The sequence below is a fragment of the Talpa europaea genome (genome assembly GCF_964194135.1).
Source record: "Talpa europaea genome assembly, chromosome: 4".
NCBI lineage: Eukaryota > Metazoa > Chordata > Mammalia > Eulipotyphla > Talpidae > Talpa > Talpa europaea.
The window spans coordinates 39,998,318-40,012,178 of NC_140070.1; the positions used below are offsets into that span (position 1 = coordinate 39,998,318).

The 13,861-nt window shown below is 35.5% G+C and overlaps 1 protein-coding gene across 1 annotated transcript in view; it reads left to right on the forward strand.

Annotated features, from left to right (window-relative positions):
- GTF2E2 (general transcription factor IIE subunit 2) overlaps positions 1–13,861 on the forward strand; it is a gene marked incomplete at both ends in the record, with an annotated part of 58,548 nt that overhangs the window by 41,172 nt on the left and 3,515 nt on the right. Inside the window, one exon of the mRNA XM_084231886.1 lies at positions 4,360–4,453. Within this exon, the coding sequence (XP_084088012.1) occupies positions 4,360–4,453 (94 nt within the window). The remainder of the gene's footprint in view (positions 1–4,359; positions 4,454–13,861) is intronic.

Below are 13,861 nucleotides of genomic sequence, written 5' to 3' on the forward strand. Positions count from 1 at the left end.
ATGTCCTTTACCTGTGTCTTAAAAATTGTTTGCCTTTTTGTTGATTTTAAATTGAGTTAGGCTTTTGTTTTCTTTCTCTGTTCTGGATATTAATTTGTTAATAGATAAGATTTACAATCCCCCCGTCCCATTCTGTCAGTTGCCTTTTTACTCTTGTTATTGTCTGTTGATGCACAAAACTTTAAAATTTTCATGAAATCTAACTTGTCTTTTTTTTTGCTGCTGCTGTCTGTGCCTTTGCTGTCATATCTTTGAAATTATTGCAAAATACTCCGGATTCACCGGAGACAGTGGGGAGCAGAGCAGGCGGATCTACTGAAGTATACTGCTGAGGGGAACAGTGGGCGAGGCAGGAGAGGTCTGCTGAGCCATGTGGGTCACCTCCCTGGTGGGGGATCAAACTGGTATTGCAGTAGCTGGCAGTAGCTGGCAGCAGCTTGTTAGCACTGAGACTTTAACCCCTGCACCATCAGGGGGGCCCTAGTAAAAATCTTATTACAAGATATGTTAGGGCTTATTTCTGTTTGTTTTTTTTTATTTTATACCATTGGTCTGTGACTTTCACCTCCTTGGTTAATTCCTAAGTGTTTTATTCTTTTTGATGATATTGTAATGGAATTGTTTTTAATTGTTTCCTTTTCAGGCTATTCATTGTTTATATATAGAAATGCAGCTGATATTTGTGTGTTGACTTTGTATCTTCCTCCTTTGCTGACTTACAATTGGTTGTAAGTTTTTAGATGGAGTTTTTAGTATTTTCCACATGTGAGATCATATGGGCAAATAGTTATTTTTCTCTTTCCAGTTTGAATACCTTTTATTTCTCTTATTTGTCTAATTGCTTAGAACTTCCAATACCATGTTGAGTAGAAGTGAAAATGTGAGTGTAGGAAAAAACTACAGTTTTCCTCCTGTGTGTTAATCTTTCACAAAGAACACTTCACTCTGACTTCTGGTTACCAGCGTGTGGGGGTTTCCCCCTACCAAGCAGTTTTCAGTACATAAGCTGACTATATATAATTTAATTCAGTTCTGAATTACTAAATTAGTAATCAGTACTGGAGATAGTGACAGATACCACAGATTAAGAGCTCAGTTCCATGAGTCTGTTCCCACCCTACTTCAGATTCCAGTCACAAGTTCCAGGTTACCCACAACTTCTGTTTGTGTTGTCTACAAGTTGGAGGTTCCTTCAGTCCCCTCCTCTACTTTGATTAATTTGCTAGCATGCTTATAGAATTCAGGGAAGCACGTGGGTGTATTTACCAGTTCATTAAAGGATATGCTAAAGAATATAAATGAAGCCAGATGAAGAGATATGGAGCATGAGTTCTGGGAGAGTCCTAAATGTGAAACTTCTACCCCTGTGGATTTGGGGTATGTTACTCTGCTGTGTAGATTTTTCTTTTTTTTTTTTAAAGATTTATTTATTTATGCATGCAAGAATTGGGGTACAGGCCAGAGGTGTGGAGGGTGAGAGGATTCACCAGAAACAGAGTGGGGAATAGAACAGGCAGACTGACTGAAATACACCCTGAGGGGAGCAGTGGGTGAGACAGGAGAGGTCTGCTGCGCCATGTGGGTAGCTCCCTGGCCAGGTATTGAACTCGTGCTGCAGAGGCTGTGGATAATTTCATAGGTTGCATCTTAACCCCTTGCGCCATCAGGGAGGCCCTGCTAGTATAGATTTGTTCACCAATTTGGAAGCTCATTGAACTCCCTTACTATTGGAAGTTTTATAGAGGCTTTTTTACATAGGCATGATCAATTATTAACCCCATCTCTATCTTTCCTTCTCTAGAAAATTGGTGTTGGGGTAGGGGGCAATTAATTTCAACCTTTAATCAGTGCTTTATCTTTTTGGTGACCACTCTCTATTTAAGAGCACTCCAGGATCCCACCCAGAGTCACTTAATGAGAACAGAAGTTGCTCCTAGTACTCTTACAAGATTTTAAGTGTGTTAGGAGCTCTGGATGCTAGGAACTGGGAACAGAGACCAATGTGTATATTTTCTGTTACATCACAGTGGACATCCTTGCCTTGTCCCTAATATTAGAGTTTTTCACTATCACATATGATGTTGCCTATATGTATAAGCTTAAGCTCTTCCCAGGTCTTTTCTAAACGTTTCTCTTCCCATACACGATTACTTTCTAATATTCCCAGCTTATGTGGTTGTTTTCCAATGTCCGGTTCTTTGATGTTGTCCAAGATTTTCCTTGGAAGTAACAACTTTTCTATAGATTCCGGAGATTCAAAATATTTATGCAGGTTCTGCCAATTCAATTGTTGTCTATTTTGGGAGACAGATTCTTTGGGAGACAGATGCTTCCTACTTTGTCATTTCCCCATAATCTTCTGGAATATATTTTGAAATCAGGAAGTTTTAGGCCTCTAGTTTCATGCTTTTTAAAGATTGGTTTGCTTTTCAGCCTTCCTTGAGATTCCATATTAATTTTAGCATGGATTTTTCCATTTTTGTAAAAAGTAATATTGCAATTTTGATAGGGATAATATTGAATCTGTAGGTGGTTTGGTTGTTATTGACATCTTAATATTAAGTCTTTCAATCTATGAACATGAATGTTTTTCCATTTATCTGTACCTTTTATGTCTTTCAAGTTAATTTCATTTACTTCACATATGTAATCATTACCATTATCCACCTGGGTTCAATGAAGTCTATTTCATTTTCTTTAAATGCTTATATTATGAATAAATTACATAAATAAGAATAAAAAAGAGATGGTGAAAACATTTGAATTACACACTTTTTTTTAAAAGATTTATTTATTTATTTATTTATTTATTTATTTATCTATTTATTTATTTATTTATTTATGTAAGCACTGGGTACAGTCAGAAGTGCGAGAGGGTGAGAGAATTCACCAGAGCTAGAGCAGGGAGCAGGCAGACTGACAAAGTATACTGTTGAGGGGAACAGTGGGCGCGGCAGGAGAGGTTTGCGTGCCATGTGGGACCCTTGCCCACAGCTGGGGATTGAACCGGCGCTGCAGAGGCTGTGGGCAGCTTCGCAGCCCAGTGTATTTTTATATGTCCTTTTAGTAAAATGAGATGATACTACAGGTTCTTATCACATAATATTGTACAAGAAAAGCCTTACTATTGAATAACTAACTGAATGAAAGTATCTTATTTCCTTTTTGTCCTTAAAGTGTGTTGTTCATTCATTGAGTCTTACTTTTCCTTCTAGTTTTAATGAGGTATAATTGACATATAATATTATATAGTTTTAGGTATACAACATAGTGATTTGATATATGCCTATGTCGTGAAGTCACTGATATTTTTTTAAAAAATTTATTTATTCATACAAGAGCTGGGGTACAGGCCAGAGATGCGGGGGGTGAGAGGATTCACCGGATACAGAGTGGGGAACAGAACAAGCAGACTGACTGAAATACACTGCTGAGAGTAGCAGCGGGCAAGGCAGGAGAGGTCTGCTGCACCATGTGGGTTGCTCCTGGCCGCCTGGGGATTGAACTTGGGCTGCAGAGGCTGCAGATTGCTTCATAGTGCGGTGCTTAACCCCTTGTGCCACCAAGGAGGCCCACTGATTTTTGTAAGGTTTTTTGTAAGGTTTTTTATATATAGTATCATCATCTAACATACATAGTTGGAGACTTTATTTCTATGATGAGTTGTACCATCATTATTAGTGGGGAGTGCGGCTATTAGGCTTTTACATTCGCATTCTGATTCATCAGTAATAGTGAAAGAATTTATGTCACTTTTGTTGTCTTTGTTCTGAACAGTAGAAAATGAGAAACTTGGAGTTGTCAGCAGTACTCAGTGAAAACTGAAAGACAACAAAACTAATCCAATAACTTATATCCTTCTGATAGTGCTTGTGCAGTGCAGTAAGAAAACTGAAGAATGACTACTTCATTTCATTGTTGTATCATGCTTCTAGATGGTTTAGTCATTTTTTTGTTATTTTAGTTTTTGAAAGTATAATTGGAAGTAATTGGTGGGTAATGATGGGTAAGTAACAAAGTATTTCAAGATAGAGAAAAAGAATATGAAGATCCCATGATATATTCTAGATTAATAAAAGGAGCCAGTGGACCCAAATAGTAATTGCAACATAGATTGAATTTTATTGTTTTTTAAAAACAAGTGTAAATTTTCTCTCCCCCTTTATAAAACCTCTAAGAGTAAAAGTTTTGAGATATCCTTAAAAAATAGAATTTTCAAGATTGAAACCCAACTGAAACTAGGTCTAGTGGATCTTAATGGAACATTGAGGGTTAAAATGGTAGTCATTTGTTGTACAGAAAAAAAGTTTTTGGTGAGGTAATTTTGAGTTAACTGAAAAAAATTTCCTTATCTTTAAGGCTTTAGGGGACCAGATACTATGTGTAAATCGTCCTGATAAGAAGAAAGTTCTTTTCTTCAATGATAAGAGCTGTCAGTTTACTGTGGATGAAGGTAAGCCTTTTTGTATTCGAATTTCCTACCTTTGCAAATATACTACAAATTTAAGGTGACAGAATTTATAATATTTTAATATTTAAATCTGCTTTTTTTCACTTCTTAGAACAGAAATATCTAACATTGTTAATCGGAGTGAAATTCGAAATGTGTAATTTGAATGACTTTTAGGTTGTACTCATGGTTATGAAAGTTCATGATTTCTTATTCTTATAGTTCATTTATACCAAATAGGAGTTTACTTCTTTATTTCTGTTAGTTTACAAATATGATTTCCTAGCCTGTTAAGAAAATTTGATGCAGTATGGGGAAAAGGATAAACTTTGCTAGTGACAGATATTCTCTAAAATTACTTAAAAATCTTTTAATTATCAAATAGGATGAGGAAGTGGATTTTTTTTTTCTTTCTTGCAATCATAGGGTCGAATGTTAAATTATATATTGAGTCATTGACTAAATGTATGATGCCTGTCTTTTTGGATTACAGTTTTAAATACTTGTCAATATTTGTCATGTAAAAAGTGAAAAAAAAGTTTTAGTCTGAGAAATTTCTTTGCTATGTAAGTAGAATTCTCCTTTAAACAAATAAGGTGTTTTCTTTAAACTTGTACCAATTTTGAAGTTTTATAAAATAGCAAGAATTGAACATTAGTTTATAAATTTTCAAAAGTAATACAAACAGTAAATATTTTAACAATTTAAAAGTAGTAAATAGAATAGTAATGTTAGATTCAAAGTAGTAAGATTTTTGCTGTGCCAACCCAGTAGTCATATTTACCCTTCTTCATGGCACTAAGTAAAAAGAGATTTTATTGAATTGATAGTTTTGTATAAGAAATGCATTTATAGGTGTTCTCCCTTTACTAGTCCAAATGTGCCTTGATTATGATTTGTAATTTGCATAATAAACGTAAGGTTTTTTATGTGACTGTAAAAGTTCGGATGTGTGGTACTTGTAAAGTTCAGTCAGTTGAAGTTATTTAGAGGATCTTGATTTTAGAAAATGGAATGTGTTTTGTGAAAATCCTGATTGACCGTACCTTGTATGTAGTTGGTTTTCATTAAAAGTTCGTTAAGTAAAAATTTAGAGTATGGGCCTCCCCCGGTGGCGCAGCGGTTGAGCACTGGGCTGCAAAGCTGCCCACAGCCTCTGCAGCGCCAGTTCGATCCCCGGCCGCTGGGCGAGGGTCCCACAAGGCACGCAGACCTCTCCTGCTGCCCTCTGCTCCCCTCAGCAGTGTATTTCGTCAGTCTGCCTGTTCTGCTCCCCGCTCTGGCTCTGTTGAATTTTCTCACCTTCCTGCATCTCTGACTGTACCCAGTGCTTGTATAAATAAATAAATAAATAAATCTTTTAAAAAAATTTACAGAGTATTTCCTTTCTTTATTGCTGCCCCTTCTAACAATAGGATAAACTCTGTGTGTAAGCAAGTTACTAAACTTTCACATGTAATGATTGTACCCACTTAAGAAAGGTATGGTAACTGCTTATCTATCTTTTAGAACTTTTGAGTTTCCTGTATGTAGGATTTTGCTTTTATGTAAACTTTCATAATTTCTAATTGATTTCTTGTTTTAAAAGTATATATCTTTAAGATTTTTAAGATCCTTTCAGATTTAAAACTGACAACTGATTCTTTCAGTCTTAGGCACACAGGCCATTTGAAAAAGAATTTGTAGTATTAAAAAAAAAACATCAAAAAAAGTATCACATGTTTAAATAGTAAAGAAGATCTTATAATAAAAAGCAACTGTGCTTTTTTCCCCCTAGTTCTAGTGCCTTTCTTTTGTGGCAGCTCCTAACTGGTTTTATTTTTTTTTTTTTTTGCCATATTGCTATGTTTCGTGCTTATAACTGTTTCATGATTTTCAGCTTGAAGCATTGCTAATGAACTTATCTTTTCCGTTTCCAACATTTCTCTATATAGAATACGACTAGTTTTAGTTTTCCTGTCATTTATCTTTGCCCTTTCAGGAAGCAACAAGCATCTCAGTGGTTATTTTATTAAGTCAGCTCTGCAGATGGCAGCATAGTATAGCAGACCTGGTCTGTACGCAGATGTTTAAGTTGAGGCAAGTGCATGATAGCTGCAGTGGCTCTGTGTAAGAGTAGTATGAAACTAGAATTTCTTGATAATATTTTATTGGAGAAATTTCAATTGTGTATGTTGTTTTCAGCAGTTTTCATATATTAAGACATTATTAAGCTTTGTGCACTCTTTCTGTGGATACCATTGTTTTAACTTTGCTTATTAGCCTTTTCTTTGTGCATCTTTTACCTCTGTTTCTATTCCTTAATATTACCTGTTTTTATTTGCCATTTTATATAACCTTTGTTGGCTTAAACTCTTCCATCTCCTTATTACTTGACTGATAAGGACAGTATGAGGATGCAACCCTGCCATTATAAAAGTAATCATGTATACCTTTTTTTTTAAGATTTATTTATGCATACAAGAACTGGAGTACAAGACAGAGGTGTGGGGGTGAGAGGATTCACCAGAGACAGAGTGGGAAGCAGAACAGGCAGATTGACTGAAATACACTGGTCAGGGGAGCAGTGGGTGAGTCAGGAGAGGTCTGCTGTAATATGTGGGTAGCTCCCTGGCCAGGGATTGAATTTGTGCTGCAGTGGCTGTGGATACCTTCATAGGTTGCGTCTTAACCCCATGTGCCACCAGGGAGGCCCCAATTGTATACTTTTTAATAAAATTCTACATATTTTGAGTTAAGTTCAGTAAATAGCTTATTATTTTTCTAGTTTCCATCACAGATATTCTGTAAATGCTATATGCTTGTTTAGGTATTATATTTTTTAGGTGTACATGATGAATGGATTTTTAAATATTTACCATTGTTGCAGCAAGTATCACATACCTTCACATTGGATATGTGTGTATATTTTTTTTATATCAGTGAAATAGCCATGTAGATTAGGAAGATATTAGGAAGGTAATGATGAATTATTTTTGCAGTTTTAAAGATCTTTGTTATTGCTGACTTATTTAACATGTGATGATATGTGTTACTAGGTTTCTGAATATTGAACAATTCTTATACTCCTATAATAATCCTTTGTCTTTTTGGATTCTTTTTACTAATATATTTTAAGAATTTTTGTTTTAGTATGGTAAGCTTTCACTTTAATGAAAGCTTTTGATTTGTAAGTAATGCTGAATTCATAAAAATTAGTTTTTTTTTCCTCCTCCCTTTCCTAATTTTCCTCTCCTTTATGAGAATGTTAACTTAAAGATTATAAATCAATGTATCTATGTATAAATCAGTGAATCAGTGTATCTAACTTGCTTTTTTTCACGTTTTTAATACCTTCTTTGGTGATGGCCACCTTTAAGTTTTTATCTTGTATATCAGTTTTGGTAAATATTTTCCTAAAAATCAATCTATTTGAAAATTACAGTTTGTTTATTTAACTGTCCCTCCACCAAAGCACCTGTGCCTGTACCCCATTTGCTTCTTTCTTCCATCTCCCCCACCCCAGCACAAAAGAATTGAAATACTTTGCAAATTTTTATTTAACAAACTTTTACTGAAAGCTTATTATGTACAAGGTACTCTCAGTCAGGATTTTCACAAATAGGAGAAAGGGTGGAAAATTTGTTTTAATAGCATACAATTGTGCAGAGTATGGTACTACAGCTTAATTTTTTTTTTCTTTTTTATTGCTAACTTTGTATTTTGGCTTTCTCTTCGTTATGCTAACTTTTGTGTCATTTTACTATTTTTTTATTTAAAAGAAAATGTAATCTTAACAGTTCACCCTTTATATGTTCTTTTTGACTGCTTCATCTGAGCAGTATTGAGAAAACAATAACATCTTTTGTCACTTTTATATTTTGTTAATTTTGCCTGTACCTCCTATAGTTACTGCTTTGTCTGCATTCCTACAGAGTATTTGGTTATAAATGTTATCGACAGTCATAGTTTAAAGATTATAGCAATAATTATTACAAAGTGTTCCTCTTAATTTTGTTAAATATTATTTTACTTGGAATGCTCCTTTATCTCACATTGTCATAATTCCTTGCTTTTTTAAGCTGACATATTTTGCCCATTCATTTACTTTATGCTTGTTTTCTTGTGTTTTAGGTATCTTATAGAAACATATCATTGGTTTTAAATTTTTGAAAAAGTTCTGAAACCTCATTTTATATTTACTGTATTATGTGAAGTATTCTCCCATTATGGATATACTTTAAAACTATTTTTCTGATGCTCCACCAGTAGGAATTATGTTTTTATTTTTTGCTATATGTTATAAATAATGCTCAATTAAGACACAAAAATATATGTGCACTTGTCTGACTAGCTATTTAATGTAGTATTCTTTAAATGGAGTTGCTGGGTCAAAAGATAAGGCATACTTAAAAAAATGTTTTTCACAACTTTCACCTAATTAATACCCATTGTAGAGTTTGCCTCAATTTTTTGCACTGCTTTACCCCTTCACAGATGTGTGAGAAAGTATCCATTTCTTTACCTTCACCATTACTTGATGTTTTTAGTTGATTTGTCAGCCTCATGGAAAAAAAATTATATTGATTTTAATTTGTATTTCCTTACAATGATTTTTATAAAGTTGAAGAACAACAGAGGCTGTTTTTACTTTAGTCAACTCTGCATTTTATATCTTTACATAATATTAGAAAGTAATTAAATTTGTGATCCTATGAAATCCTACCTGTAAAATTAGCCCCTGCCTTTCAGTGTTCTTCTTTAAGTATTTATGCAATTCTAGTATATAGTAGATGTAATATTTAAGCACTGCAGCAGTATTGAGCTGATGCAAAAGCAGGGATTAAAATAGAAATACTAGGGCCTCCCCGGTGGCACAGCGGTTGAGCGCTGGGTTGCGAAGCTGCTTGCAGCTTTTGCAGTGCCGGATCAATCCCCAGCTGCTCCCTGGCCACTGGAGGAGGGTCCCACATGGCACGCAGACCTCTCCTGCCGCCCGCTGCTCCCCTCAGCAGTGTACCTCGGTCCTTCTGCCTGCTCTGCTTCCTGCTCTGACTCTAGTGAATTCTCTCACCCTCCCGCGCTTCTGACTGTACCCAGTGCTTGTATGTATGCATGTATAAATAAATAAATAAATAAATAAATAAATAAATAAATAAATAAATAAATCTTTTAAAAAAATAGAAATACTTTATTGGGGGAAAAAACATCAAAGAGTTTGTATTTGGGGATTTTCCTCTGAAAATAACTCATGACATTTCTTTTAGCAAAAGGAAAGTACTTAAATTTTGTCTGAATGTATTTTTAATTCCTTTGTATCTTGAAAATTAATAATGGCATATGTTCTCTTTGGTGGCACATTAATATACAGGTTAGCTTTCCAGGCCATAACTCTCACTATTCTATTAGGTATTACTGTCTCTGTGATATATAAGCTATAAAATAGATAAGCTCTGTTACAGGTCAAGTAGAAAAGTGTATTTTCAGTCTTAAAGGAACTGAAAATTTGCGTTTTTGGCTGTATAGAGGTTTGATAAAGCATATTGAATGAAATTTACCACTGGATTAAGGATGTCTTTATCATGTTTACTTTTATTTTCTTTACCTTTTTCTGTTATTCAGAGAAGTACACAGTTATGTAATACTCTAAATAAATGTATATAATTTTTACATATTGGTAGTTAGAATTTAACAAGTCATGGTTAAAAATGCCAGAACCTTTCCGTGTGGCATATTTCCTTCAACAGCTTTGGTAAATTTGACTTGTAAAATTATGATTATTTTAAGTAGTAATTATGCATGCGTCCTTCCATTTAGGGAAATAGTTTTATTGCTGACTTGGAAGTTTAACTAAAGCTAATTTTTCTCACTTATACATATATTAAGCAGAGATAGTCACATTGACCACCTTGTTCTTAAAGGTTGACTTAAGTATATAGCTGGGAATGTTAGCTTCCACTTAGGAATAGAGAAAACTGGAGAAAGTATTGTTTCTATCCTAACAACAACCACTACACAGCTGCAAATTTATAGCTTTGTTGAATCCATCAGAATTCTGAGTTTGCAGGGCAACCACCTAACCCCAAATTTGAGGAGACAGACATTTCCAAAAAAATAGATGGGTCACAAGCGCTTGTTCACCTGGGAAATACAAAATAAATGCATTCAGATTAGTTAATTTTTTAAATAAACTGCTAAGGGCTTCGTGTGGATTAACAAGAGAATATAGAGCCCCTGGGGGCTGCAGGCACAATGGGAATTTGTACCCTCTTATAGACTCTTCCCCATCAACTTCACTGATAGAGGCTAAGGCAAGGGTGCTGCCCTCATGGGCAGACTGGAAGTGGTGGTACTTCAGGAAACATCAAGTCTAACCTGAATTCTTCTCCCTTCCTGTGAGACAAAAGCCTTAAACGGATGTGAGAAGGGAGCAGAAGAAAAACTTTCCTGTAATCCTGGGAAAGTGGGCAGGAATAGTGCCGGGCCCAGTTCTTTAGCCCAGGGAAAAACAGGCAGGAGCACTGAGAGGGCCACCTCCCAGAAACCAAGGAACACAGTGCTTGCCTAAAATACCCACTTCATGCCAGCAAACAGACCAGTGACAGGTGGCTGACATTGCTTGAGAGTTGCCAAAGTGTGGAGGCAGACAGATCACATCAGGTGCAGCATAAAGGGAATACCTGAAACCATAGGCCAAGCAGACACTGAGAACAATCCTCTGAAATGAGCCTCTAACCTAAACATAAGGTATAACTAGAACAATTTGAATCTGTGGCTCACTCTGAGTAACCACAGTTATCAACAGATTGCTGCTCATACTCAGAAAATAGTGACTCGGCTTCCACACACTGAAGGCCTACCAGCAGGAAAGGCGTGCCCACGTCCAGGCACATAAACAATTTTCCTTGGTTTCCAGCTGTCTTACAGAGGATATCCTGCTTTGAAAAAAATTACGAAGCATAAAACAAGGAAAAGCAACACACTATTGAGACAAGGGAGGAAGCAAATTCTTAGGAATATATTTCTATATAAAATAACTCTAATATGTTAAGACTTCCGATGGAAAGGCAGACAGAATTCATGATTAGGTAGGTTATTTCAGCAGAGAGAGACAAAAACAAATGAACATTCCAGAAATGAAGATCACACAGTAAAAGACTTCAGTAAAGAATGCCTTCAATAAACTCATTAAGTACAATTGGTAATCAAGGGGGAAAAAATAGGCAAATTTGAAAATAGGTCAATACAAATTATCTAAACTGAAATGCAACAAGAAAAATGTGAAAAATATAAGAGCATCCAATTGACATGATATCTAATGGTCTGAGTATATAATTAAAATCTCATGAGTAAAACAGAATGGAATAGAAAAACAAGGGCCAAAAATATCCCAAAATTAATGAGATCCTCTAAACCAAAGATTCAAATAAACTCAGAGAAGGGAAGCAAGATAATCTGGACAAAAGTATATAGGTGTACCATTCAAGCTACTGAAAATTGATGATGAAATATTGAAGGTACTGAAAGTGTTTATTACAGAGGAAAAAAGAATTATAGCAGATTTTATTTTAACCCATGCAATCCAAAAAATGGTAGTGACATCTTTAAAGGACCAGAAGGGGAAAGTTTTCAACCCAGAATTCTGTACTCTGCAAAAAGAATCCTTCAAAAATGGAGAAATACTCTTATCATAGTAGTTCTTTCACTCTCACAGAAAGAATTTGTTGTCATCAGCCCTGCATTACCAGAAATATTAAGGAAGTTCCTCATACAAAAGGCATCTGATAATTGATAGTAACTTAGACCTATACAACTAAATGGAATAAAGGTAAATATAAAATTTACAATTTTCTAGTTAAAATTTTGTTAAATTTTCATTTTTAATTACTCTGAAAACAGCTGACTATAAAAGCAAATATATTAAGAAATGTATTTTATACTTAGAGCATACCTTATAGTAAAATTTATGTCAGTAACTCAGAGGTCAACAGAGGAAGTATGCTATTAAAAGATCTTTAACACTCTGTTAACTGGTATAATTTTTAAAAAATTTATTAACTGGGCCTTTCCTGGTGGCACAAGCAGTTGAGCGCAGCACTGAAGCTGTCTGCAGCCTCTGCAGCGCTGGTTCGATCCCTGCTGGCCGGCGAGGGTCCCACATCGAGCGGCAGACCTTTCCTGTCTCACCCGCTGCTCTACTCAGCAGTGTATTTTTGTAGCTCTGCCTGTTCTGTTCCCTGCTCTGTGGTGAATCCTCTCACCCCCAGCAACTCTGGCCTGTACCCGGTTCTTGTATAAATAAATAAATCTTTAAAAAAATAAATAAAATTTATTAACTGGTATAATTTTCTTCAGAGTCTGCTCTGATTTATTATATGTGTATATTGTAAACCGTAGGACAACTGCTAAAACTGTTCTTTAAAAAAGCCACTGTAGTTAATATATTGTATTGTACATTTGAAAGTTTCTGGGAGAGGTAATGTTAAAAGTCCTCATCACAAGAAAAAGTATTTGTAGCTATGTATGGTAATGTATGTTAACTAAACTTTGGTAATCATTTTGTAATATATACATATATCAAATCATTGTGCTTTTATACACCTAAAACTAATGTTATTTGTCATATATCTCAAAGTATAAGTAATAAGGCAGTAATAGAGGTAAGAGAATCATAAAAATATATTCAGTTATTCCAATTGAACATAGAACGTAAGGGGTAAAAAGTAAATGGAAATGGAGTAATAATGAGCAAGGAGGTAGATTTTATTCTACCTATATATTTTTTGTGTGTGTGTGGGACCCTCACCGGAGGCTGGGGATTGAACTGGCGCTGCAGAGGCTGCGCGGGCAGCCTTGCAACCCAGCGCTCAACCGCTGCACCACCAGCGGAGGCCCATATTCTACCTATATTAATAATTATGTTAAGCGGAAATCAGTAATTATGACATTTTTATCTTAAGATACTAAATCATCTAGCATACCTTTTTCTTTACTTTAAAACTATGTACATATATTAAGACAGATATGTCATTTATTATAGTTATGACAGCTTTCACATTGGATATAAAAGCAGGACTCCAGTATAAATGTATCTGTAAGAAACTCACTTTAGAAGACATGGGTTAAAGCTAAGTGGCTGTAAAATGATTTACCTTGCAAACAGTCATTATCAGAAAGCTAGAATGACTGTATAAATATCAGACAAAGTAGACTTCAAAACAGAAAATTACCAAAGATAAAGAAGAACATTAATCAATAAAGAGTTCAATTCTCCGGGCCTCCCCGGTGGCGCAGCAGTTGAGCGCTGGGTTGCGAAGCTGCCCGCGGCCTCTGCGGCGCTGGTTCGATCCCCGGCTGCTTCCCGGCCACCGGAGGAAAGTCCCACATGGCGCGCAGACCTCTCCTGCCGCCCGCTGCTCCCCTCAGCAGTGT